At 38.8% G+C, this 27826-nt stretch overlaps 1 protein-coding gene across 4 annotated transcripts in view; it reads right to left on the bottom strand.

Moving 5' to 3' along the window:
• LOC118819477 (CLIP-associating protein 1-B) overlaps nt 1–27826 on the bottom strand; it is a 90730-nt gene that overhangs the window by 31599 nt on the left and 31305 nt on the right. For 2 of the 4 annotated variants that reach the window (XM_036587285.1, XM_036587289.1), the window contains exons 9-20: nt 11594–11722; nt 10968–11044; nt 9864–9956; nt 8550–8695; nt 8003–8138; nt 5961–6031; nt 5816–5875; nt 5192–5269; nt 3535–3702; nt 3337–3383; nt 2424–2594; nt 1934–1957 (exon numbers count right to left, since the gene is read on the bottom strand). In XM_036587285.1, coding sequence (XP_036443178.1) covers nt 1934–1957; nt 2424–2594; nt 3337–3383; nt 3535–3702; nt 5192–5269; nt 5816–5875; nt 5961–6031; nt 8003–8138; nt 8550–8695; nt 9864–9956; nt 10968–11044; nt 11594–11722 — 1200 coding nt within the window. The remainder of the gene's footprint in view (nt 1–1933; nt 1958–2423; nt 2595–3336; nt 3384–3534; nt 3703–5191; nt 5270–5815; nt 5876–5960; nt 6032–8002; nt 8139–8549; nt 8696–9863; nt 9957–10967; nt 11045–11593; nt 11723–27826) is intronic. The other 2 variants (XM_036587290.1, XM_036587291.1) reach the window with 1 other exon arrangement.

The raw sequence follows: 27826 nt of genomic DNA, 5'->3' as shown, positions 1-27826 counted from the left end.
ACACCAGAGTCCAGGCCTCAACATCACTGAATGTGTTTGGGATTACTTAGATTGCGAGAAGCAGAAAATGTAACCAACTTCTAAGACTGAACTTTAGAAATGTAGAAAAACATCCCTGCAGATTTCTTTGAAAAACTGAAAGCCAGTGTCCCAAAAAAATGGAAGCTGTTAAGGAAATTATGTATAGTCATTGAGGGTCCTTTGTCATTTTCAGTTAAAATGTTGTCTGCTCTTTTTCCTGGCTCTGAAAAATGAATAACTCTTAAGTAATAATTTCCATTTTGACTGGAAACTAAATAAATGAAGGGTGGTCTCTTACTTCTGCACAGTAGTGTACTACGAATTACTGTAAACCTGCTAACAAGTAATAATTTTAATCTATATAATAATAATCTTAATTTCTAATAATCGTACATAGTAATACCATAAATCAGTCGACATGAATATCCATTCCATAACCTATAGATCTGACCCTGTATGTACACAATGTACAGGGTCTACAACCAACATTAGCATCACGATGAAATACAGATGCACAAAGAATACATGGACATACATGGACAACTGAAGCCTAATGTTCACCCTCTGAAATCTCACTACTTTATTACAAACCAGGTCTCTAAACACTTTTGCTCAGCCCCTCACATATACACCGATCAGGCATAACATTATGACCACCTCCTTGTTTCTACGCTCACTGTCCATTTTATCAGCTCCACTTTTCTCTGTTTCTCTGCATACTTTGTCAGTCCCCTTTTAACCTGTTCTTCAGTGGTCAGGACCCCCATGGACCCTCACAGAGCAGGTACTATTTGGGTGGTGGATCATTCTCAGCACTGCAGTAACACTGATGTGGTGGTGGTGTGTTAGTGTGTGTTGTGCTGGTACAAGTGGATCGGACAGAGCAGTGCTGCTGGAGTTTTTAAACACTGTCCACTCACTGTCCACTCTATTAGACACTCCTACCTTGTCAGTCCACCTTGTAGATGTAAAGTCAGAGACGATAGCTCATCTGCTGCTGCACAGTTTGTGTTGGTCATCCTCTAGTCCTTCATCAGTGGTCACAGGACGCTGCCTACAGGACGCTGTTGCCTGGATATTTTTGGTTGGTGGACTATGCTCAGTCCAGCAGTGACACTGAGGTGTTTAAAAACTCTAGCAGCACTGCTGTGTCTGATCCACTCAGACCAGGGCAACACACACTAACACAATACCACCATATCAGTGTTACTGTAGTGCTGAGGATGATCCACCACTCAAATAGTACCTGCTCTGTGAGGGTCCATGGGGGTCCTGACCACTGAAGAATAGGGCAAAAGGGGACTACAGTCTGTAACTGTAGAACTACAAAGTGCACCTATATAGTAAGTGGAGCTGATAAAATGGACAATGAGCGAAGAAACAAGGAGATGGTCATTATGTCATGCCTGATCGGTGTATAACAAAATGAAAACATGCTAACCACTACAGTCGTAACTGATCTGCAGGTATCCAGCGCCCAGTACAGTCAGTTTGGATCATCAGCAGACCACATGCAGGTAGTCCATGCAGACTTGCACAGATGTAGTCTAATCCAGTCGCAGCAGAGATGCCCAGCTTCAGTGCTGGTGGATCACAGTTTAGTGTTTTCCCTGTACTAAGAAATGTGCTTCATTTCAGCACTAAAGAAATATTCCAGCATTATTCAAGTTAATTTGCTACAGATGCAGCAGATCGGGTTTAGCTTGAAAAATGCTGGAGGATTATTTTAAGTCAATCAATAAGTGTGTATGTAAATCAGCTGTGTTGGAACACAGTCCAGGACTGGAGCTGGGCATCCTGAAATCACAAGTTTACAGTAAACGACACAGAATGAGAGACAGGGAGGAGGACTACAACACAGAGACCCTCACTCCACACAGACTTGGTGTGCACACATACACACAGACCTTACCCTCCACATTACCAGGAGTAGCATCTTAGGTCAAATAAACCAAAGGAACCAAAGAAAAAGCATAACAGGATGATATTAGCATTATGGCTAGAAGAAAGTGGCAGGTGTTCAGAGGGAATTATGTTATAGATTTCAAATTAAATGTATTATTCTAAAAACAAAAAGTTACTCAGGCTCATCCATCAAGCAGCACAGTGTGTAATACAGTGGTTCAAACCCAGACGCCCCTAGTTATGCAGTGCACAGTTAAGAATTTACTGAGCTCTAACAGACCTGATTCAAATCAAAATTACTGATTCAACACACAATCAGTCGATGGGAAACACTAAACAATGCTGTCCTGGGTTCCTCTAAGATTGTGAATCACTGCAATACTGACATTAGCACCAAACAGGCTCTCGCACTTATTTAGCATCCTTCTCTGTTTACCATCTGCCATTGTGCTGTTATATAAAAAACACATCTGCCTGTACAGTTGTAATGTGTTTACCCAGTGATGCGTAGGAGCCGGGGGGCAGTGCTGTGGCTGAGCTGAAGGGGGCAGCAGCGGGTACAGTGGGCATTCTTGACTTGGCACTGGCAGCCGCGTTTACGTCGATATCACTGCGAGATCGCTGCAGCGAGCCAGGCGTGGATGACACTTTAGAGGTAACTACTTTAGCTGAGAGAGAGAGAAGCAGAAAGAGAGATACAATGATAACACTAGCTACAGTCTATTTTAACACTACTGTGCCAAAGTCAGAGATCACCCTTCATTTACTTCACGTCCAGTCACAATATCCTCTAAAGTACAAGTCAGTGTTAAAACATAGCAGAAAACATATATTTAACTTATGGCCTTTAAGCCTCAACAACTAAATATAATTTTATCAGTACTGATAAAATGTCCACCCCTTCAGGAGACTTGAAAAACTGCAGAGATATTTTCCTCTAAAGTTCAGTTGATCAAGTTGGTTGCATTTTCTGCTTCTCACAATCCAAATAATTTCAAACACATTTAATGATGTTCAGGTCTGGACTCTGGGTGGTCAGTCTCCTGTTCTGAGAACACCAGCAGCTTCTTTGTTTGGCTTCTTAACAGCTACACGTCCTTTCAGACCCATAGGGTTGAGTTGTCTTCTCACAGTGAAAGGATGGACAGAAACACCTGTAGAATTTTTCAGCTCTGGAGGAATAGAGGAGCTTGATTTCCTCCTCAAAGATCAAATTTGTACTTAATGGCTGTTTTGACTGAAATGAATGAAGAGTGCTTTTGCACAGTATTGTATATAAAAAACACTGATATATAATGCTGGTCACTTTAGACCAGTGCACCAGTGACCAGTGGCAGCATTTCAACAGAATAATAGGATTATCAGCTTGTAATTTCAGTCACACCAGTAAGGAAAAGAATGCGCTCTTACTTCTGGTTACACTGCTTCCTACGGGGACTTTTGCAGACAGCGGCCTACTGAGAGAGAGAGGGAGAGAGAGAGCGAGAGGGACAGGGCAATAGAGAGGGAGAGAGATGAGAGATGGAATAATTGAAAGTGAAAGCCTAATAGTATCACTGAATGTTACATGAAAGTCCACTATTCAGTTGTGCTCGATTCATGTCTTACTTGAGGCTCTCCTGGGAGCTGGAGGAGGAGCGGTCAGATTGCGGGAGGGACATAATGCTGTCTGAACTCTTCAAATGAGACTGCAGAGCCTTCTGATAGGTCAGCTCAAGAGCTTGAAACAGCTGTTCAGCCTCCTTACTGAAGTGGCCATGGAAGCCCCAGTAACACCTGGAAAGGGTGAAGGAGGGCAAGCAGGTCACAAATAAATCAACCCATGCTCCGCCCACAGATTCACTTTCTCATAGAAACTGCTGCTAATCTGCACAAGCTTTACAGAACCATGGCATTCATTTCACTCAAGCTGGATGATGTTGCTACATGACATTAAGTTTCCAATTGAAAATCCTATGATACTGAGCTGTTGTTGTTGCTAATTGAAGCTAGACTGGTTGGAAACATCAACAAATTTGTTTGATAATGTTGCCCAATTACACAACAACATCGATCTTAGCAGTGTGACTCTTCACATGCATACAAAACAAAGATCATCTTAAAATATAAGGGCCCATTTCATGGAAAACCAAATTTTCCTCATTCGTTAAATAAAACAGCTTGATGTAGTATGCAAACATCGTTTAAGGAGAATTCCACCTTTTTCACTAAATGAAATGGTTACAAACATGTTGCCTGATACCTTATAATATTTATTATACTTTTGAGAATGTTATGGCCTAAAACATATTTTTATAATCCATTAATGGAGGAGAGGTACATGCAGTATTAGCACTATTTTACCATTACTTTAACATTACATATAAGGTTCACTGGTGGTTTTGGACAGCAAATAAAAAGGCTATATTTGCATTTTAGACATCACAAGCCTTGGTTCTTGTACCCACCACTGTACAGTGGTGGGTACAAGAGTTAGTAAATCTTAGTATCTTTTGTATCTAATCTTTTGTAAGCCTTTCTTTATATCTCAATGAATTAAGCAGGAATTTTGAAAAATTGGTGGAATTCACAGTGTACCGCTCCCTCCCCACCAACCTAGCCCATATATATGGAAACTAAACTGCGAATACAGCGCATTCTGAATGAACTGTTTCTGTGAGGCCATAAAAAAACAACATATTTGCATTTATCCACCTATTCAGCCAATAGCAGTTTAGCTCTGCCCATTCATGCTGAAGTAACAAGGAGTGTTTCAGGCTGGACTGCCTTTTGAATGAGTCACAGAGCTCATTTACATGTATCAGTCTTAAAAGCACAGTAACAAAAACAGCCTCTTTAATTCTATGAGCTAAAAAAAGACAGAAAAAAGGTCAGGCAAAATTTAATTATAATGAATTATTAATTAATTATAAATGTTGTCCTCAAGGAAAAAATAACAAGGGAAAAATGTAAGATATGGGCCCTTTAATAACGCACTGTAAGTTTCTGCATTTTAACAAAAACTGAGTTGCGCACTACAGTTTATCTGAATGGGATTTTAGCATCATCATTCCTGCCTAAAAAATAAGTACCTTCAAAATGGCAAAAGCTGCAAAAATGTTTTCATCATAAAATTCTTAAACAATGTAAAGCACAGCTGTAAAGGACAAGTTGAGATACATCTTATATTCTGAATTATATGTTCTGTAAAAGTTTCCAACCAACAGCATTCATGGGAAGATTCCTACAAATGCAACTGCCAGTGATGTGAACCCAGATCACCTACTTTCTGGCAACAGATCTTGCTTCAGAGTCTGCGTCGTGAACTCCTTTCTTAATGGTCTCCATCAGGACAGCTACATGCCTGAGCACAAAAGAAACAAACAGGCCAAAGTAAGTACTGGTAGAAATGGATCCTAAATCAATAGAAGGGTTTTCTCTGCCCCCCTCCTGAAACCACATGCGGGCTTCTTTTACTGCTCTAAAATGCTCTCAGTCCTGACCATGATGTGCACACAGGAAGTCCAATGCTTACCCATGGCAACCGCTCAGGCTGATAGAAGTGTAGCAAATCGAGGGTTGATCAAGGACATGAATACGATGTGTGTGTATATGGGAGTTTCCAGCACCCCTTCTGTGAGTGTGTTCATCCTGTGTTGTGCCATTTTACTATTATGAAGTTAAAGCATTAAAACTAGAGCCTGTACACACTGGAGTTGCTGATTTTAGAGCTGAATCCAAATTTTTACCAATATGCTAAAACTGAAAGGTAGCCAAAGGTATTCTGCTGTTTCAACATTTGATAACAATATATCATTGCTTTTGGACAAAAACCTTGTATTTCCAAAATAGTAACGTTACAGGACAATAAAGACCACTTGACTTGTAGTCCAGCATATGATGGCCTTACCTCTCCAGAGAATTTGTTTGCCATTCCTGCAGTAAACGGTCTAAAAACTCGTAACAGCGCCTGAGAGCAAAAAAAGTATTAATTAATTCAACAGTAAGACAAACGATGGTCACTAAGAGAATGTGGTGGTCAGTGCTGGCCTTACCGTCGGACAGCTACAGATTTGGATGTGCAGTTGCTGGTCATGATGGGGATGAGCCGAGGGTAGTGTGTGTGCTAGAAGAAAAAATACACACATACACCACCACTCAAAAGTTTGGAATCACTTTACAATCATATTAATCATTTTTATTATTTTATATAAATCTTCTATATGAATCACATAAAATTTCCATACTGACAAAAGTTTTCAATTTTTAAGACAATCAAAAAGGCTCCTTTGCACCGCTCAGTGCTCTGCGCTGTTTTGTCACATTTAAAAAGCCCTGTTTAGGGTTGCCAGATTGGACATATATATGTATATACTAAAAAATACCATATGTAGATGTAATAATAATAATATGATCTATATGTATCATTATACATGGAATTTTCATGATATTTCAAAACTTTCAAATTGTCTCAGGCCTATGAAAAATACATTGTAATTATGCATTTTTACATTTTTTTTGTCAAGATTGCCTTGAGATTTGATGAATATTCTGGCAACACTTGCAATGCTGGATATTCATTTTATTGTTATTTTATTAACTTACAGTTATTTTATTAACATACTAGGTGCCGTACAGCTCAGTCTATTTCTCATTATGGACACACCTAAAATATATATTTTTTAGCTTCCTACAGATCATTTTATTCATATATTTGCAACCAATTAGTGATACATGATTGAAAAATGTGGACTTTTGAATGTTAGTGTACACACAAAAAGTAACAACTCAAAAAGCTGGACCAAAACAGCTATTCGAAACATTTACCCTTAAAATTCACGCAACAATAGTTTAACAGGTACAAATTAAATGTGACAGAGAGCAAATGAAAGAGTCTGGCTCTTGGCTGTGATACAACAACTATCACTGTCTATCAAAGCTTCCTCCACTGATGAACACAACACACTGCCAGCGTGTTGGCACAGACGCACTTTATGTTCTGATCAATGCCATTGATTTGGCTGTTGTTTCCTCAGATTCAACGACCTGCTGCACAGGAAACAGTAAATCTGCCCTTTAATGGTTGTGGGATTAGACAGCTCAGACAACACTGCCTGTGTGTGCGCGGGTTTGTAGAGCTGTGGTCTTTTTTTGGGTTATTTTTTTTATCTCAATTTGTATAGGACTCGGTTTTGACTCACATTTCTGCCTCATTTAGTCATGATCTTGACAGTTAATCATCAACGTGAAATGTTAAAGTGTATTGCACTTTTCTTATTCTTAAGGAAATTCAGATATTCATAATAATATTCAATAGATTATCCAAAACTTAACATATTTATTAGTTACTCTATTTTTTTTTTTCAAAGACAGAAACACCCAAAATGTATAACCACCAGCATAATCCTGCAATTTAAAAAATGACATTCCAGGATAACATTCAAAAATGACATCTGAATAGCAAAAATAGTTCCAATGTCCATTCCTGCACTGGTGTTGAGGCTATCCTCCGTGTTGTGTTGAGTGGTTTTTTCTGTGCTGCTTTCTTTCTTGCTTTCTCCTCCGTCCACTCTTTGTCCTCTCTCATAGCCGACTGTCACTGCTGATTCATGCTTAATCGGCCAAGAATGATGACTCAAAATGACGAGGACAGACTGAAGTCAACAGGTGCTGTACACACCCCACCGACTACAGGCCACCGTCGGCCACCACTGCTCACCAATTGTAGCCGATGGTCAAGAGTCAGCTTGGCCCAGTGCCATTTCACCCCTTGCCCACTTAGCCCTTACCCCTCGGTTTTGCGCTCTCACGTTTAGGGGTAGGGTGTCCTGATTTTTGTTGAGATAGAGGGGTAGGGCGAAGTGGTAGGGCTGCATGGCAGTTCCAAATGGTGTGTTATGAGAAAAAAAGAAAAACTGGAAGATGGCTGTGCGAGAGACACACTTTGTATAGAAGATCAGATTGTAAATGAACCTGTAAGTTATTTAATATTCAGATGTAGCACTATAGTTTACAACGTTTGTATACTTCAATATAGATATTACGCTTGTTGTACTTGGTCTTTTTCTGTTGTTATGACTCTCTACCATATACTCACTCGTATAATAAGGCGGATGGCTGCAACGCCAGATGTGGCCATGACTTTGGCACTGTTAGGGACGAGGTTGAGCAGCGTGGGCATAATGGACTCTGCTCCGTGGTCAAACTTGTTGCCCAGAGTAGAAGATAAATGCCTAAAGGATGAAGAATACATCAGAGATCATTTAACACACTTACTGAACTCAAACAATTAGTCAAAACAATCAGTCTTCTCTGAGAACATTCATCTTTATCTTGTTATTTCTAATGTCTGGCTATAATGGGTCTAAATGGGTCATGTGTATATGTGGTATGTGTGCATGTGTGTGTCTGCATTTGTCTATGCACTCAAATTGCCTTCGTCACTATTTTCCATCAAACACAAAGTAATGTAATGCAAGAAGGTTAATAGCCATTTTGGATCTGATTCAACTTAGTAAATAAAAGCCCTTAAAATAATTGGTCTTGTCCATTATAGCTCTTTAGAAGCCCTCGGTGGTCCACCAATTCATTCTTCCTCTTTAAACATCATCCATTCAGTCTGTGGAACAGTAAGCCAAACGTACCCCAGCGTGATGCAGGCCTCGCGGACCACCTGCGAGCGCAGATCTTTAGCGGACAGTTTGAAGGCGCCCTCTAGCTGCCGCAGCTGTTGGAGGAATCCCTCATGGTCCGTGGCCCCCGCAAGCAACAGCGAACGCACCTTCTTCAGCTGCATGACAGAACGTGAGAGAGAACGATATTAGCTGATATATTAGTTCATTAAAATAAGAACAGTACTGCATGAAAGTCAGACACCACTTTTCATTTATTTAATATCCAGTCAAAACAACCATTAAGTGTCCATGTCTCAGGAGATTTTTAGGAGATTAGATATAAGAAGATTAGATGTATGTGCATGAAGAACGGGAAAGTCAGCAACTCCCAACAACTGTGCAAACTTGGTAGACCACCAAAATTGTCATCAGATAAACAGCAATTAAAAGCTTTTATGTTTGAGAAAGAGGAGAAATTCAGGCTCCACTCTTGCTTCAGATCTGAAAAACATCCACAGGTGTTTCTGTCCATCCTTCCACTATGAGAAGACAACTCAGTGCTGTGGGTCTGAAGGGATATGTAGCTGTCAAGAAGCTCTTACTGAGAAAAGAAAATTAGTACTCGAACACTAGGACTAGACGTCTCATATGAGGAATAAGGTTTTATGGAGTGATGAGTACCTGTGACTGCATGGACTGTGAAAAGAATAAAATTCTAACTTCTAAGACTGAACTTTGAAGGTGTAGAAAAATATCCCTGAAGATTTCGTTGAAAAACTAAAAGCAAGTCTCCTGCATTGAAGTGCTGAAACTGTAAAAAAGACAAAGAGTAAACACACCAAGCACTGAAAAGTCCATTATTATATTTAGTTGTTAAGGCTTGTGTGTAATTTTCTTTTAAATATATTTTTTTTCTTCCTGGTGCTGGAAGTTATTTAATGACCATTCTGACTGGAAATTGAATAAAGTGGTCTCTGACTTTTGCACAGTACCGTATATTCACAGTAGGGCTGGGCAATATGACAATATAAATTATGTCACAATACAATACACTGTGCTTTTCTGGACATATCATGGACATCGTCAGTGCTTGTATGACCAAGTGCATGTTTGATTATGAAGAAAGCAAAATTAGTCTCGTTTAACTGGATTTAGTGCAACACAGTATATAGAACAAAGAGTAAAAAGAAATCACTGTATTACACTCTATTATATAGTATTTTTAAAATGCATAACTTCTACTTCTTTTTTCTCTGTTCCAAAAAAAACGGAGAAAAAATTCAATGCTGAGCTTTAAGCTCTTCAACCAATAATGAGACGAGGAGGGGCAGGAAATGAGCTCACCGCAGCCACTCTGTGCTCCCAGTCATGTTTGTCGTCCGAGAGGACCTCTCGGATCTTATTCATGGAGTCCTCCAGCTCTCTGCTGGAGTAAATCTGAAACAGGCACACAGCACAATCATCAGTTCAATCTATCGAGAGGGCAACAGGACCAGAGCTAGACCTGGCAGTCCTCCAGCCTACACCGATCGAAAGTGCAGTGGCCTCAGTGGCCTTTCGATCACTGTTACAGTGACAGACTGGCACAGGAAAGCAACAATCATAGTAACGCATCATATTACAGATGGAAAATAAGGCAAGCTTGTTCTTTCACTGAGCCTTTCAATGTTTCAACCAACAAGTTTTCTCTGCTTTTTAATATTTATAACAAAGAAAGCACAGCCAAGGCCAAGAGAGGCTGAGGGCTTATTTAAGCTGAGTAAAATGGCAGTTAGATATTCTTGTTGGTTCAAGGCAGAAACTGGAGAGCAACAGAATCATAAGATTATACACACAGATGCAGCAACAGCGAATACACTATATGTCCAAAGGTTTGTTGACATCTGCTTATCCAACACTTCTCCTGAAATAAAGGGTATTAATACAGAGTTTTTCACTTTTGCTGCAGAAACAGCCTTCAATGTTCTGGGAAGGCTTTTCACTAAAGGATCTGATTGCATTCGGAGAAGCATTAGTGAGGTCAGGTACTGATGTTTGACGGTTGGTCCTGGATCACAAACACCACTATAACTCATCCTAAAGGTATGGGAAGGAGCTTCATCTTACAAACATAGTTCCCCTGTTTCACAGCCCAATGCTGGTGGCTTCACACCTTTCTAGCCAACATTTTGCATTGGGCATGGTGACCCTAGGCTGATGTGTGTCTGTTCCAGAGCATCCCATTCTAGTGGCAGTGTTTTTCTATGGAGATTATACAAGCTGCACCTTAAAAAATCTGAACTCTTCAATAAGACAGCGTGTCTAGGTACATTTGGACATGTTGTGTATGTAGATCTGTGACTGAAACCTCAGGCTATCTCATCTCATAAATAAAACAACGGAAGCAACTTCTTTAAAACTACAGCTGGAAGTAAAAGTCAGTGTGCATTTGTGTAAAGTGGGTTTCACCTGTATCGTGGGCACATCCTCAAAGGCACGGATGAAGTCGTCCTCATCCACAGCACCAGCACTGGGGCCCTCTTTACCTGTGGACAGGAGCAGATACATATGTGTAAGTCAGAGGGATTTAACCTCTGCAAGTCACAGCTATCACCATGATAACAAATGTGTGGTGTAATTTTAATCTTAGTTATTTCTCATATGTAGCTCACTGAAACAAGAGTAGAAATTTGGCCAGAAGAGTAGACCCTTTCAAATCATAATATATGTTTGTAAGTAGAAAAGGAGTTATGTTATTATAATTTAAATGATCTGAAAGGGTACTGTTGTATGTAAAGTCTTGTTTTCCAGGAAGAAAACAAAAACAAAAGAAAAACGTGATCAAAAAAACAACCTGTCAATTCAAAATGTAAACTGAATGAAAATCCAATGCATAAAAGCTATGTGATTGATTATGTAATTATGTTAAATCACATTACATTTTAAGAGTGGGTTAAAACAACAGCAATAGCTCTAGACTTGTTAAATATGATCCTATTACAGTAAATATAACCGTACTTTAGCAGTCACCATTTTGTGCTCCCTTGCACTATTCACAATTTCCCAGATAAGACAGTTTTAGGGGTGGGGCTAACCTGTGCTCTTGGTGCTGGAGGCAGAACTTGGCCTGCGCATAGATCCTGTTCGCCGCGCTGATGACGCTCCCTTAGAGGAGGCAGAGGAACGCCCTCCGTCCACAGAGTCATCATCATCTATGTTCTTATCTGGAGAGACAGCAGAACCTTCACTTCAGATATGTATCTCATAATTGACTAGATCTTGGTTAGAAGAGAATATGTAAACAGAAGAATATTCAGAAGAACAGATGTTTCAAGAAAACAAATCAAACAACCCTGCTTGCTGCTCAGACTCTCTGACTGCAACTACAATTATTATCACAAATTACATCTCTCAGCATGTCTTCCTAAAAAAACTAACTACATTTTGTATTTGATTTTTGCCTCATCGGTGACAAAACGTTAAGAAAGAATGTGACTTTACATGTCTTGGATGTAAAACCCCGAAATGAGGTTCCACGGGGCTCAATATTTGGGCATTTTCACATATATTAGTAAGATAAACAGTTCAATTACAAAGTTACAATTACAAAATAAGATGAAAACAGGTTGGTAAAAATTACAAAAAGCTGTTAACTTGATTCAGGAAGTGCTACTGGTCCTACACTATGGTTGCAATATTTTAATGAAGACTACTCCTACAACATGGCAAAATGACAGTGCTTTCCTTTTTGATTTGTTTATAGTTTAGTTGCAAACTAAAAGCAAACAAAAAGGCCATAATTGTGATACATTTTTTCCCAAATTCTCACTTCAGTATTCTCTAAAAATAGTGTTAGAGATCCAAAATGAAATATTTATCTAATAAACATCTTCCCTTAGTAAGCAAATAAATTCTGCCTACTAGTAAATCAAACAGCTTTGGACATACTGTGTTTGGCTTTTCAGATCAGTGTGGTTGATGAGGTCTTAGGCCAGCTGTAATGCTTGGACTGCTCTTACTACAGCAGAGCTAAAGAAAACCTGAGTCAAACCTATTTTGACCTAGGTTACATGACTGGAACTAATTCCTTGACAGTTATTTTGATCTGCTGAAGCTGACATGCTAAGCTACCTGTGATGTGTTGTCATGCTAGGATTCCAGTCCTGAGATAATACCAAGCTAGCTGAGTGAAGCTGAAGGGTTATTGTGACCCCGCGCTATATATTTGTGTAAGGATAATAAATGCTAGCAGTGTGGTGATGTGAATGCTAGCCTCTCTGCAATGCGAATGCTAGGTTCACTGGAACTGAATGCTACTTCACTGTGATATAAATGATGTATGATAAACTGTGATGTGAATCTAGGTTGTAGTCTCCCAAGTCAGACTTCTGTCTGGTGTCAGAGTCTCATGCGTTGTGTCACTTAAGGCAGCCAAGAACGGCCTATTTTGACAGGACAGGCCATTTGACTGACATGTAATCAAGCACTGTTTTAACATGACGTGTAGGGGCTGCAACTAAAACAAATAGGTGGGAAACAAATGCATCAACAGTCTTGTAAGGATATCTCAGTTGAAGTGAAGGTTCAGAGTGATGTTAATGGTATATTCACTGAAATGTGAGTACTAGATTCACTGTAATATGAATGCTAGGTTCACTGTAATGTGAGTGCTAGGTTCACTGTAAGATGAATGCTAGGTTCACTGTAATGTGAGTGCTAGGTTCACTGTAATTTGAATGTTGATTCACTATAATGTGAAAGCTAGGTTCACTGCTAGTTTCATTTTTATCTGAATGCCAGATTTACTGAATATGAATTGTAGATTTACTGTAATCTGAATGCTAGATTTACTGTAATGTCAGTGCTAGATTCTCTGTTATGTGAGTGCCAGATTCACAGTGATGTGAGTGCTAGATTCTGTTATGTGAGTGCCAGATTCACAGTGATGTGAGTGCTAGATTCTGTTATGTGAGTGCCAGATACACAGTGATGTGAGTGCTAGATTCTGTTATGTGAGTGCCAGATTCACAGTGATGTGAGCGCTAGATTCTGTTATGTGAGTGCTAGATTCACAGTGATGTGAGCGCTAGATTCTGTTATGTGAGTGCTAGATTCACAGTGATGTGAGTGCTACATTCTCTGTTATGTGAGTGCTAGATTCTGTGTGATGTGAATGCTAGATTCACTGTGATGTCAGTGCTAGATTCTCTGTAATGTGAGCGCCAGATTTTCTGTGGTGTGAATGCTAGATTCTCTGTTATGTGAGTGCTAGATTCACTGTGATGTGAATGGTAGATTTACTGTGCTGTGAACGTTAGATTCTCTGTGATATGCATGCTGGGTTCACTGCAATGTGAATGCTAGATTTACTATGATGTCAAAGCTAGATTCACTGCTAGGTTCACTTTAATGTGCTTGCTAGATTTACTGAATATGAATTCTAGATTCACTGTATCGTGACTGCTAGATTCACTGTAATGTGAATGTTAGCTTCACTGTGATGTGTATATTAGATTTTACTAATTGTGAATTCTAGATTCACAGTGATGTGAAGGCTAGATTCATTGCTAGGTTCCCTTTAATATGCATGCTAGATTTACTGAATATGAATTCTACATTCACTGTAATATGAGCGATAGATTCACTGCAATGTGAATATTAGATTTACTAAATATGAATTCTAGATACACTATAATGTGAACGCTGACTTCACTGTGATGTGAACGCTAGACTCACTGAATGCTAACTTCACTGTGACGTGAACGTTAGGTTTACTGTGATGAGCTAAGTTAGCTAGGCTAGCTTTGATAGGATGTGAAAACTAGGCTAGTCATGGTTGAGGGTCCCTCTCTGAAGGGCATTGTCTTTTTCAGCATGACCTTATCGTGGAAGTGCTGGGGAGGCATCGGCAGGCTATATAATTCCCCTTGAGCCGCACACGTGAGCGCTACAGCCCTGAAATGTGCCAGACCAGCAATCAATGGCAATGAATTATTCACACACACACACACACACACACACACACACACACACACACACACACATACCACATCAGCTTGGTGAAGACATCATTCATCATTCATTGCTAACAACACCTATTTCTCACTCATACTCCCTGTGACACTAACAGTTACTGCAGGTTGCTATTACATGGAAAATACCAGGCAGACACACATACACACATAAGCCTGCATCCTAGTTATCACATTTTCCACATGAGCAGAGAGAGTAGGGTCTAAAATAGTGTCAGATTGAATCGAAAATCAATTCACATTCCCAAATTATTATCACTTACATTTAAACAAAACAAGAACAGCCCGAACCAATAAAGAACACATGCTAAGCTACAACATAATAATAAAAAATACTTGTCTATCCTAAGCACATCCAGCCCTGTTGCTTATTTACACTGTCACTATGCTGCCACCCTCAGATGAAGATTAGCCACTATTCACGCCCTTTCATCTTTCACACCCAAAGCTGCTATTCTCTCTCTCTCTCTCTCTCTCGCTCCCTCCTTCCCTCCCTTCTGCGATGGAAAGAAACAGAGATGCTTACAGGCGCAGATCCTCCGGCATACCAGCTTCCTCAACATGCCGTCACACACTCGCGCTCGGCCTCATGCTGCCCCCGTCTCCACAGCCTGCCCCTCCCTTCCTCCCTGCCTGTGTGTGTGCTCTGCAGAGATGCTCTCACGGCCTCCTGTGTCCGTGTGTGTGTGTTCCTCTACGAAATAGTGTGTGCTCTGTGAGCGATTCATAGAGGCTCCCTCCCTGAGTGTGCGCATGTGTGTGTGTGTGTGTGGGTGTGTGTGTGTGTGTGTGTACTGGAGCACACCGGATCACACCGTTTGGTTGAGCTGTCACTTGTTAAGCCCCACCTCTCATTTTGACAAGGTGGGGGAGGGGGGTGACAAAGCTGGGGGAAGGGTCCACGTACACACACATAAACACATACTCACCCACACACACACACACACACACACACACACCCACACCATGATAACCACCTTCACTCACATTCACTCTTATCTGTAATTCAATTATATCTGCAAAAATACCCGTCCAATCAATTAACCTGTCAAATTGTTATTATTTTATACCCTTAATTACAATAATAGGGCCAAACGATCCAAATCAGCCAAGATTGTAAACGTGCTGAGTGGTGCTCCAAACAAGCAACTGGCAATCAGTTAATTCATTATTTTAAATTTGGCCGATCTGTGTTGCAATTTTATGATGTAAATAACGCCAGGAAAGGGGGGGTTACATAGCGCCCAACATGTCAGCCAGACGACACTCAGCGTCCAAAAAAAACACCACTCAGCATTTGGTTATTACTATTATGTACATTTTTTTTATTTGCATATTAAAAGTTTCATACCCCTGTATTTTACATACAACGTTTGTGTGGTTTTATGTAGCAAAAACAGCCATAATTTATTTTTACATGACCCTTTTCCAAACTCTCTTCATCCCTAAAAATTAAACAGGCTCTTTTTGTTACTGATGCATGTAAATCAGCTCTGTTCTGATTGGCTGCTCTGCATTTAGTCAAAAAGCAGTCCAGGCTGAAACACTCCTTATAACTTCAGCATAAATGACTAATGCAGGCTGAATAGGTGGACAGATTTAAATGCATTGATTTTTGTGACGTCACAAATTCAAAATGGGCTGTTTTTGCAGCCTAGTTGCCATATATGAACTGTAAGGAAAATATATATATATATATATATATATATATATATATATATATATATATATACACACACACATATATATATATATATATACACACACATATATATATATACACACATTTCAAACTTTTATTGAAAAAAAGGGTTTTGTATGACATAGGTCCTTTAAATATCATTATTATTATCCCTGCTTATTTCACTTTCTATTACAAAAGATGGAACAACTTTGGGTGTTTATAATGTGTATAATCATGCATATTCATAAATGTTTGCATTCCTATTCAGTGTTAAGGTTTAAGGATGCTCCTATGCCATTTTTAGCACTTTCCTGTGGAATAACAATAATGTATGAAAATATTTATATTTAATATAGATTATTTTTACTATTTAAAATATGCCTTTAGGGGTACTTTACACAGTAATATCTGTTTGTAAATATGTTATTAGCTAGTCATGTGTTTAGGCCGGGATTAGAAGCATCGTTTAGAAGCCTGGCCACTGGCTGAGTCAAGATGTGTAACCCAAACCATCTGCACCTCTCCAGTGGCCATCCTGCTTCCTCTCTGAAATAACACACTCCTGATGAATCTGCATGCTGCCTAACGCTGACAGGACACACACTCTGATGAGACACCAGTGAAAGTGAGCCAGTGAAAGAACAGCCGTATTGGAACACAGTGTGCTGCCTGAGCAATCTGGGTTACCACACAGACACTGTTAATGGAGCAGGAAATACAAACTGGACTTTTTATATGGACCATTCTAGCAGAGTAGTTCAAACTGTGGACTCAGTAAAAAACTATTTAAAAAAAAAAAAACAAGTATTCAGACTTTTGATAGTTACAAGGATTATGTTATATAATAATAAGCTAAATTTCAACTTGTAAAAATGATTTTGTATTTTTTTTTGTATTTTTTTTTTAAAGATCTTCATGATTCATGAGTCATTAGTTTAATTTTTAAATAAAAAAAACTTTATTCAAGAAATGCTGTCCCCTGTTTTCAAGTCACTATCAAAGCAAAAAGAGTTTTAGTTTGTAGGCGGAGCCTTATTTTAGCCACACCCCAGCATTTGAGAGCTGGAAGTGAGACACAAATATTAACATAATAACAAATATTATGATTTTATGTGTCTATAACTGTTCAAAGCTGTGTTTGCTAGTCATTTACTGGCTAGCGTTTTTGAGTTCTGCTCAATATTAGCTAAAACTGTCACCAAAACAGTCACTACTGAAACATTTGGTAAAGTTTCAGTAGTGTTATTCTTGCTTTGTTCATGACAGTAATTGTACAGAAACAGTACTTGTGCATCAAAATGTGCAGAAGTGTAAAAGGGGATGAATAAAGAAGAGGAGAAGTCAAAGATAGTCAAAGAAAGTTAACATATATAAAGAAAATGGGACTCCTAACAACCATGCAAGACCTGGTAGTCCAGAGGAGGAGAAAATCAAGCTCCACTCTGCTTCAGATCTTCGGAAAATCATTGTTTTTTCTGTCTGCCCTTCCACTTTGAGAAGGCAACTCAGCGCTACGGGTCGGAAAGGATATCAAGAAGCTCTTACTGAGAAAAGGATATAGACAAAAAGTAGAAAAATTCCAAATCAAACAAAGAAGCTGCCTGACACACCACAGAGTCCAGACCTTAACCCTCACTGAATGCAACCAACTTCTAAGACTGAACTTTGAAGGTGTGGAAAATATCCCCACAGATTTCTATGAAAACCTGAAAACAAGACTCCTGAACCGAATGGAGACTGTAATTAAGGTAAATGAACTGATATTATATATTTACTTGTGTCTGTTTTTTGCCAGATATATTTTAAAATTTTTTCCTGATGCTGAAAGATTCGACCACTGAAATTGGTTTCCACAAAAGACGGTAAATGAGACATGCTTGGAAGAGTTTGAGGCATGTACCGCCAATACAGTTTTAAATTTTGATGAAATGTTTTGAACACCTTTTTTGATACTGTATAGAAATAGCTTCACCCTTAACAATAAGCATATTAAATTACTCAATGCCTTTACATATATTTTGAGCTAAGCCTTGTAATGTTATACTGCAACATTATTAAAGAATGAGATGGATGTAAATCTTATACCGAACTGGGTTGTGTTCCTCAAGACTTTGAAGCATAATGATCATCATTATTTGCAAAAGAATCACAAAATGACTTATTATTTCATGATGCTTGATGGAAATCAATGCTAGATCCATGCTGGAATGAGAACAGAGAAAATACTTTTAATTTGCTCTATTCTATTTTAAAAAACAGATAAAAAAAGGTTCATTTAAACTGTAGCAGTGCTACAATTCACTGCTCTAAAAAACAAATACATGTAAAACTTCTGAGGTAAAATAAAAAGGTAGTGAAATTTGTGGTCCATATTATAAATGCAGTACCATATTCATCCACAGGGTGACAGTCTTCTCTAACTGTAGGAGCTCCAGTCCTATGAGTGGGTGTTGTGTTTAGTCCCAAGTAAGAATTTCAGAGGTGCAACTGAATAAACGATTAAAGAAAGTCTTAGAATTCTGTTGAAAAACATCTGCTGATGAAAATTATATATATAAGCCTGTTTAATTGTCTGGCTCAATTCCATAATTAACCAATTATTAATCCCTGACCAGACTGTAAAACCGTGGGGCCTCTTGGGTTTAAGCCAGGAATCTCCATGTGATGACGCAGGCTGGTCTTTTCAGCAAGAAGAACTTACATAACAGGCATTTACATACATTAAATAAGAGCATGAATGTGAACCTTACACATTTCTCACACATCCGAGTCGGTAATCTTCTACAGTCTTTTACATAAAGTCATTTTTCTCAGGGCAGTCCCACGGCCTCCTGTCCCCACCTGGCTAAAGCACACACACAGCCACTCTGCACGCTAACTCTTCCGGACAGCTGATTGACAGCTCCATAATTTATAAAACGAGTTAAAAACAGTTGGGACAGATTTCTTTTCAGATGAAGACAATGGAACCCAGCGATCAACATATTCAACACAGACTTTAAAAGAAACTGAAAAAAGAAAATTAAATTTACTAGAGATGCACTAATATGGAATTTGTGCTGATACAATAAGTGATAATTAACACCTTAATGTAGCTGATACTGTCATAAATCGATCATTAACATCGTACTGTAGCTAAGACCAATGTCATAAACCAATAATTAACACCTTATTGTAGCTAATACCAATATTATAAACCAATAATTACCACCTTACTGTAGCTAATACCAATATTATAAACCAATAATAACCACCTTACTGTAGCTAATACCAATATTATAAACCAATAATAACCACCTTACTGTAGCAAATACTAATATTATAAACCAATAATAACCACCTTACTGTAGCTAATACTAATATTATAAACCAATAATTACCACCTTACTGTAGCTAATACCAATATTATAAACCAATAATTAACACCTTATTGTAGTTAATACTAATATTATAAACCAATAATAACCACCTTACTGTAGCTAATACCAATATTATAAACCAATAATTAACACCTTACTGTAGCTAATACCAATATTATAAACCAATAATTAACACCTTACTGTAGCTAATACCTATATTATAAACCAATAATAACCACCTTATTGTAGCCAATACTGATATAATTAACCAATAATTAATACCTTAATTACAGAAACACCTGTGGATTTTTTCAGATCTGGTGGTCTACCAGGTGTTGCACAGTTTTATATAAATATATATATATATATATATATATATATATATATATATATATATATATCTCTTGAACAAAACCTCGAATCTCCAAAATGATAACTTTACAGGAAAAAACCTTTACGTCAACGGAACTTTTTTCCAAGTCATTTTGGGCCGTTTCTTTTGGTCCATTCATCATAAAAATTACACATAATGTAAAAGACAACAGGCATTTTTAAATTCTGTCAAAACCTGAAGGACCAAAAGAAACGACCCAAAATGACTCCGTCTAGTTCCGCTTACATTAAAAGTAAAGTGTGTTTTTTCCTCCTTATCGGTTTGGAGATATGTGGTTTTGTCCCGGCAACAATACATGAAGGGTGGTAGAGTAGATGCTATGAGATGCAGCATAAATCATCACCCACTGAAACTGAACCGTGTGATGCAAAGTCTCACGTTTCATCTCAAATGAAATCCAATAATCCTTGTTAAGAGAGAGACAGAAAAAAGGGCTGGAATGCAGTAGGAGGTTTAAGTCTCGGTTCGTTTCTGCAGATCAGCTTAACTTCAATCACAGCAACAAAAGCTCAGAGCTGCAGGACGTTCATGTGCAGCTCCTGTTACTTAGAACCGTTCTCTTAACCGTTCTCGTAACATTTAAAACCACTCCAAGCTGAACGTTCCCTCCTAGCCCTCACTCTTTACAAAACACCTCACACAACAGCTGGATTGAGGAATGAGCTTCATAAAATGTGGCAGATTAAAGGGCCCACATTCTACACTTTTTCTTGCATTTTATCTTTTCTCCCTGAGGTCCACTTATAATGTTTTTACAAATCAAAAACAGTCATAATTCATTTCTACATGACCATTTTCAACCTCTCTTTATCTGTATTTTTTGTTACTGTGCCTTTAAGACTGATATACTTAAATGAGCTCTGTTCTGAGTGGCTACCCTGCATTGTGCTTCGTTCAAAAAGCAGCCCAGGCTGAAACACTCCTCAGAACTTCAGTATGAATGGGTGGGGCTAAACTGCTGTAGGCTTACTAGGTGAATGTATGTAAATATGATAGTATTTATGACATCAGAAAAACAATAAATCCAAAACAGGTTGTTTTTGCAGCTTAGTTTCCATAGAGACCGTATATACAGAGGAGTGAGCAGTATGTTTTAAAACTTTAGCAATGTTTACATACTACATCAGACTTATTTATTAAAAAAAGAGAGTAAAATTCTATTTTCCACTATATGGGCCCTTTAAAGGAATAGTCTGATGAACTATATCTACACTTTTGTCCATTTCTATACATACAGTGTCAGAAACCACAAAAGGAAGTCTAGAAGTCTATCAGAGATAACTGAACAACTCAAAACAGTCTGAGGCGTGCATGTTAATAAGCTATCATTGCTTGTTGGCTAAAAACTAAAGAAGCAAACATCAGACACAAGATATGTCACTGATTAGCTTCATTTGAGGTGAGAAAGCTGCATAAATTTGACTTTTTGTTCTTTGTTCAGAAGAAAAATGAAAACAAAATAAACGCCCTACTTCACTTTTTACTCCTCACAGCCTTACATGAAGGTCAGTGCTCGTAAAAGCAGGTTCTAACTAGGCCGGGACGCGTCCCTTACCTATATCGCTTAAAATGTGGCCTGATTTCTCTGATCCGCTCCAGCACACCCCTCTAACCGTCTTTGTTTCAGGTACAGCGTCTCTGGGCTCTGCTGCGTTTGAAAGATGCTCCATCCACCTCCTTATTAGGCCTCTCAGGTCAGCTCCCTAACGGCTAAACGCTCCGGCACCGCGGACGCTTCCCTACTGTAAATAACATTCCTGAGCTCCTGGAGTCATTCATAAAGCACCCAGCACAGCAGCAGTGAATGCGCATAAAGCACCCAGCACTTATTACAGGAGCATTCCGGCCTAAAACTAGTGTTTAACAGGTCATTTGTCATGCTGACTTCCAATGAATGCATTTACTGCTTTCTTTCATTTACATTAATTGGCCTCAACCCAACACTTCCAATTCACATTTTGTCTGTTGCAGCATATGACTATGAAATGTAACAACTGTGGAAAATGATTGCAGTCAGCTCAAACAATTAGGATCATCTCAAATAATTGTGATTAGGTGATTGTTATAATTGTGAAAGGCCTAAAAATGACTGTAAAAAATGCTGTTATGAATTTTGTTCTTTATTTATGCTGACATCCCTCTCCCTGCCTCAGCTCTAACGTACATTTCAAATTTATGGGAAACATAAAGGCGACTACGCACGTCTACAACAGCAATGTTTTTCATTTCAGCCAGAGCGTCATGTCAACACTGGAAGAAAGTAAGTGTACATATTAATGGTCAGTGGTCAGTCTGATAGAGAATGTGCTGCATATGCACACTTTAAAAGATGGTTCATCAAAGGTTCTTTCACAAAGAAACTGGTTCTATATTGAACCATGAACACTTAAAGAGCCCTTTGCATGATTAAAGGGTTTGCTGCATCATGAAAGGGTTCTTCAGATTGATGGAGAATGTGCTGTATATGGTTCTATATATAACCTTTTTGAAAGGGGTTCTATATAGCGACAAAAAGGTTCTTCTATTCTTACAAGCTTGTTGTTATAACAATAGAAGAACCCTTTTGGTGCTACATAGAACCCTTTCCAAAAAGGTTCTGTACAGAACCATCTACAGCAGAATATTTTCCATTAATTGATGGAAGAATCGTTTCACCATGCGAAGAACCCTTTTATCATCCAAAAGGTTCTCTGAGTGTTCAAGGTTCCATACAGAACCATTTTTTAAACAAACCAACCCTTGAAGAACCATTTCTTTTAAGTGTGTGGTTCTATACTAAACCTTTCTGAAAATGTTCTTTCTATTGTAACAATAGAAGATTTTTAGTGCTATATAGAACCATTTTCAAAAAGGTTCTATATAGAACCACATGCAACACATTCTCCATTAACCTGAAGAACAATTACACCATGCAAAGAACCAATTAAGCTTGAAATGGTTCTAAGTAGCACCACTGCCTTTATTAAAGAACCTTTAAAGAACCATCTTTATGTAGTGTTTAGAAGGCCACTTACACTGTCAGTTCTTAAAGGGTTAATATACAAATAGTCGACTGTATCATTTCAGTCAGTCTTATATGAAAGGTGTAGATGTTGACAGTAGACAGCCTGTAGCTGCTCAGTGTATCTATGAGGCTGGAATTTTGATCGCATTTTCTTGCTCTATTTCTGTTGCGTTTCAGATGCCAAAGTTGCTTAACATCCCACGGAGCGTGCCACATGATACATGCAATGAAGCCAAATGTCTCTTGCACCATCCAGCTCAGATCACAGTGCGGGATACCTCACTGGCTGTGTAATAACAGAGCTCAGTGTCCATCCACTGTGCTTTCAAACCCAGCGTCCATCAACTGACTCTCAGAGACTGTGGATGGTGAATGAGCTACAGGCCCTACTCTGCTGGCCAGTCACCACTCTGACCCAGCTGCCGACGGTCCACATCTACTAAGAGACATCCAAAATGAATGTGCACAATAATGACATTAAAAGGAAAATTCCAGTGTTTTTCAACCCAAACTCAGTGAGCTGCATCTGTAGCATACAGTCGATTACCACAGACATTAATAATCAACTGTACTTAGAAAAGTTAAAAGTCAGCAAACATACTTCTTTTTATTCTTCCTTTTTGGTGTAACCGCACTATTAAAGGCACAGAAACATCAGACCAAGGAGCACTATATGGGGCAGCCACTGCGGTATTCCCCCCCTTCGTCACCATGGCAACCCTCGGTGCGGGGCGCTTGGGGGGGGGGACTCCAGGCTGCACTCAAACAGAAAGTGAAATGGAACCACACAATACTCCTGTTCAGCCCTGCACCAGCGAAAACCAATACACCGTCCAGAACGTTAGCAATCAACACACGGCCATTCAGCAGTACTGAAAACTGACCGTCTCACAGTCCTTACAAAACAGGACAATTGAAGAAATTGACGCTCTGATGAGACTGTAAACCCTGCTGGGCTACCAGACATCACCTAACCCTCTTATTAACCCACAGGGCTGCTCAGAACGGGGAAAGTGCAACTCAACCATGACTCACAAGCAGCTTGTTGACATCATTATACACAAGAGTATACCCTGCTGTTTGCTGGCTACAATGAAAGAGTACAGAAATCAACCTACACAGTAATCAACAATGCAGTAATGAAGGAAACTGTGCAGAAATGGCACAATACCACATCCTCTGTTCAGATATTAATCTGAAATTTAAATGTTGGCTGATACCAATACTGATCTGAAATTGCATTGTTTACAAACTTAAAAATACATATATTTTTCATGGAAGCACCTATGATGGAAATCTAAAAGTATTAATCTGAAACTGCTCAAACACTCTACTATCCTACAGGAAGAAATAACAGCTAACAACTTGACTTACAGAGTGTTCAGATGACACCCTTTTAAATTCTGTCAGTGCATTTTTTTTCATTGTCGTCTATGGAGCAAAGCACTCCTCTAGCCTGCATATAAAGCAAAAACATCACAAAACTATGTGTCAGGTATCAGGCAGCATATTCATAACCATTTCACGTAATAACTACCTGTAAGGGAGCTTTAAAAAGACTTGAATTCCTTTGACATCTGGTTCCTATCACTTTGTGATTCACCACTGTGAATAATTATGACTTGGTAAGTTTCTCTAGAACAGTGCATTTCTTATCAAACCACTCTGAATGAGTCTGTTTACACCTGAACCATTTAATTAAGCAGAAAGTTTGAAAAATTGGTGGACATTCCCCTGTATGGCTACCACACACCAGATGCATCAGGCACCATAGACACTCAGCATCTTTCTATTACTGTACTGTATTAAACTCAGACCTAACCTCTAACTCCATGGTAGGAGACGTGGCTTGAAATTTATACAGACAAAAAAGCATCAATTTAAGGTATTTAAGTTAAACAGGTAAACGTTAATCGTCTTTTTTCAACTAAGCTAACTAGGCTATTAGTAGCCTAGTCACACTGTATCTCACCTCATACCTTTCAGCTTTAGAACAGCGAGTTTGTGAAACGTTAGTTAGCTGATAATAAAAATGATAAATTCATTAAATTTATATGAGTACAGTGAAAAATGAAACTAAGCTGCTTCTTATTGGTACCTTTCCGCAACACGTCCTATGTGCTCTAGCTGCACATTGTACCATCTGTTACCTAGCACCAAAGACCCTCTGGCAGTACAGCACTTCCCGTTCAGTCTGTGGTAGCCTTTAGCTGGCTGCAGTAATCTTTCTATGCCTTTTTTGGACTAAACAGATAAAGTCAGACCAAAACATAAGGCGGCGGAGTACAGAGGTCAAACATCTCAGGGATCTACCATATAAAGGGTAAAACATTAGAAAAAAGCTCATTTGCTTATCAAAATATCAAATTTTCTACCTGATTTTTAAACTTTTATTAAAATATACAAAATTGGGACTAATTTCTGGCCGAAGAACCATCCACCTTTGAAACAGCCTCATGTTTCATCCACATCTTGATCAATCAACTGAGGATGTCTTCTCTCTAGTCACTATCCAACATGGATGAGATGCTAGTTCGGCAAGGTCTGAACAACCAGAACTCTTGACACAAAGGTTGCCATAATCTGAATGTGAAAAAGAGTTTTCTTTTCATTGTCTTTCGTGTTCTCTCAATTCGCAGCCTCATGTTTACCTACTTGCCAAACAAATGTGTTGATCAGCCCCCAAAGACGTCCTGTTTTGTTTTAGCATAAAACAGTGTGAGCCTCTCATTTAAAAAGGCATCACCTTTTTTGTACAGTTCATTATTTTACAACAAAATGAAACAAGAACAAGTGCAATTGTGTGCAGTGTGGAGTATTTAAAAATTAGCGATGCACAATTTGGGAATTGTGGGTTGATGCTGACAATCCATGTTTTTCATTTACATATCTGCCAACGATGTTACATAAACATTTATAAAATATAGAAACTGGGACTTCATCTACCTGGATTAGCATTACAGAGAAATACAAAATCTAATTCTATAGGATCACAAATGCATTAAGGACTAAAAAAAGTAGAGATTTTAGCACAGTAGGCCAGCATCACCTGAACATTTCACTCTTTCTGAGTATAATAAATACGTTATCAAACATCGGTTTGAAATATCAACCAAATCTAAAATCTGTCAATCATTAAGAAATTACAGTCGATATTAATATGTATCTGAAATCATAGAGCATCCCTAATTGTAATTTTAATATAGTAATTAGCCAGCTAAGTATGTTAAGGTTACCTGTCACTTCTGTTATTACATAACCTACTATACTTCACTCATGTCGTGCTACAAGCAAGCCTGTAATATTTCCCTCTAGATTTGTTATTCTTACTTCATTCAATATCCAATTCAGGATTTTCTGCTGGGATCTGGCCGATATTGATACTGTTAACTGAATCAGCACTAACTCTATAACAGAGCTTGTAACAGAGCAGGTAGTCAACAGGACCCAGAGGATTGTAGTATCTGATCAGAACGCTGGTAAACATTAAGGTCTTATACAAGTTCTTCATCTTCCAAAATCCGAAACACATCATCAAAGGCATGTGCTTTCCTCTCAGAAGATATCCAGCATTATAGCTTATGAAATAAGAAAATGATGAGGGGAGCACGGAGAAGAAAACAGCCGTCCTAAAAGAAGAGAGCGCTGCACCAAAAGGGTTTTGGAGAGCAAAGCTGCCGAGTGTGGGCTCAGCACAATAAAAGAGCAACACAGAGCCAGCAGGTCCCACATATTCTCTCACTCTCTCGCTCTCTCGCTCTCACACACACACAGGCATGCCAAGATGCTGGAAATGCAACAATCAACACAGTAATCCCTTCAGATCTTCACTGCCAGGCAACCAATCACACAGCTAGAAATCGAAACAGACCCACAGAGCCACGCCCCCCAAAAGAGCAGAAATCACCTAACTCTACTGCCGAGGGGAAGATTAAACGACGGAGGGATAGAAAGAGGGTGGCAGAGAGAAAGATGTACAGGAGATAGAAAGAGGGAGAGACATAGAGAGACAACAAGAAATAGAGTAGGGAGAGGGCGAGGTGAGAGAGAAAAAACAGAGAGAGAAGGAGAGATGGAGGGAGAAAAGAAATAAAGAGATAAAAATAGGACTGAAGCAAAAAAAGAAAAAGAAGAGAAAAAGGAAAAAAGCAAGCATTCAAGCAAGCAAGCAAGAAAGAAAGAAAGAAAGAAAAGCAAGAAAGCAGGAAAAAAGTAAATAGCAAAAAAGCAAAAAGAAAGAAAGATAACAATGAAAAACAAGCAAGCATGAAAGTAGAAAAAAAGAAAAGAAAACAGGACAACAGGAAAAAGAAAAAGCAAAAAGGAAAGAAGGATGGAAGGAAGGAAAGTAAGAAAGTAAGAAAGAAAGAAAGAAAGAAAGAAAGAAAGACGTTATGGGTGCAGGGTATGAGTGCTATAGTGCTGAAAGTTGCCCTTCTGCCTGTCACTCAGTTCTGGACTATGGTTTGGTCACGTGGTCAGCGCTCTATTCACCCGGCACACAGGGCCTGTTAATTGACAGTGCAGGACAGAAGACAAAAGAAACATTCAGCTGATTTCCGCCCCAAACATTCTGACCTTATCAGAGAGGCACTCGGGGGTAAATCTTTGTTTTGGGCCGACACTCCCTCGTTTCTCCACTCCGCTCTCAGAAACCTCACTCTGTTCGCCTGTCAGAAAACGTTCAGCCTTTCACAGCACATTTTAAAGCTTTTCATCCATCAACTATTATTATGCAATAATTTGTAAAACAATGCTAAATATGATAATAAAAAAATATTGATTCAAAATAATTTTGACTACTAACCGCTCCACTAAAGTGTTACCCCTTAAAGCTTAAAGACCTAAACTTCAC

The sequence above is a fragment of the Colossoma macropomum genome, unplaced genomic scaffold, assembly GCF_904425465.1.
Source record: "Colossoma macropomum unplaced genomic scaffold, Colossoma_macropomum, whole genome shotgun sequence".
Taxonomy (NCBI): Eukaryota; Metazoa; Chordata; class Actinopteri; order Characiformes; family Serrasalmidae; genus Colossoma; species Colossoma macropomum.
Note: the sequence above shows the minus strand (reverse complement) of the source record. Positions and strands in the feature narration are given on the sequence as shown.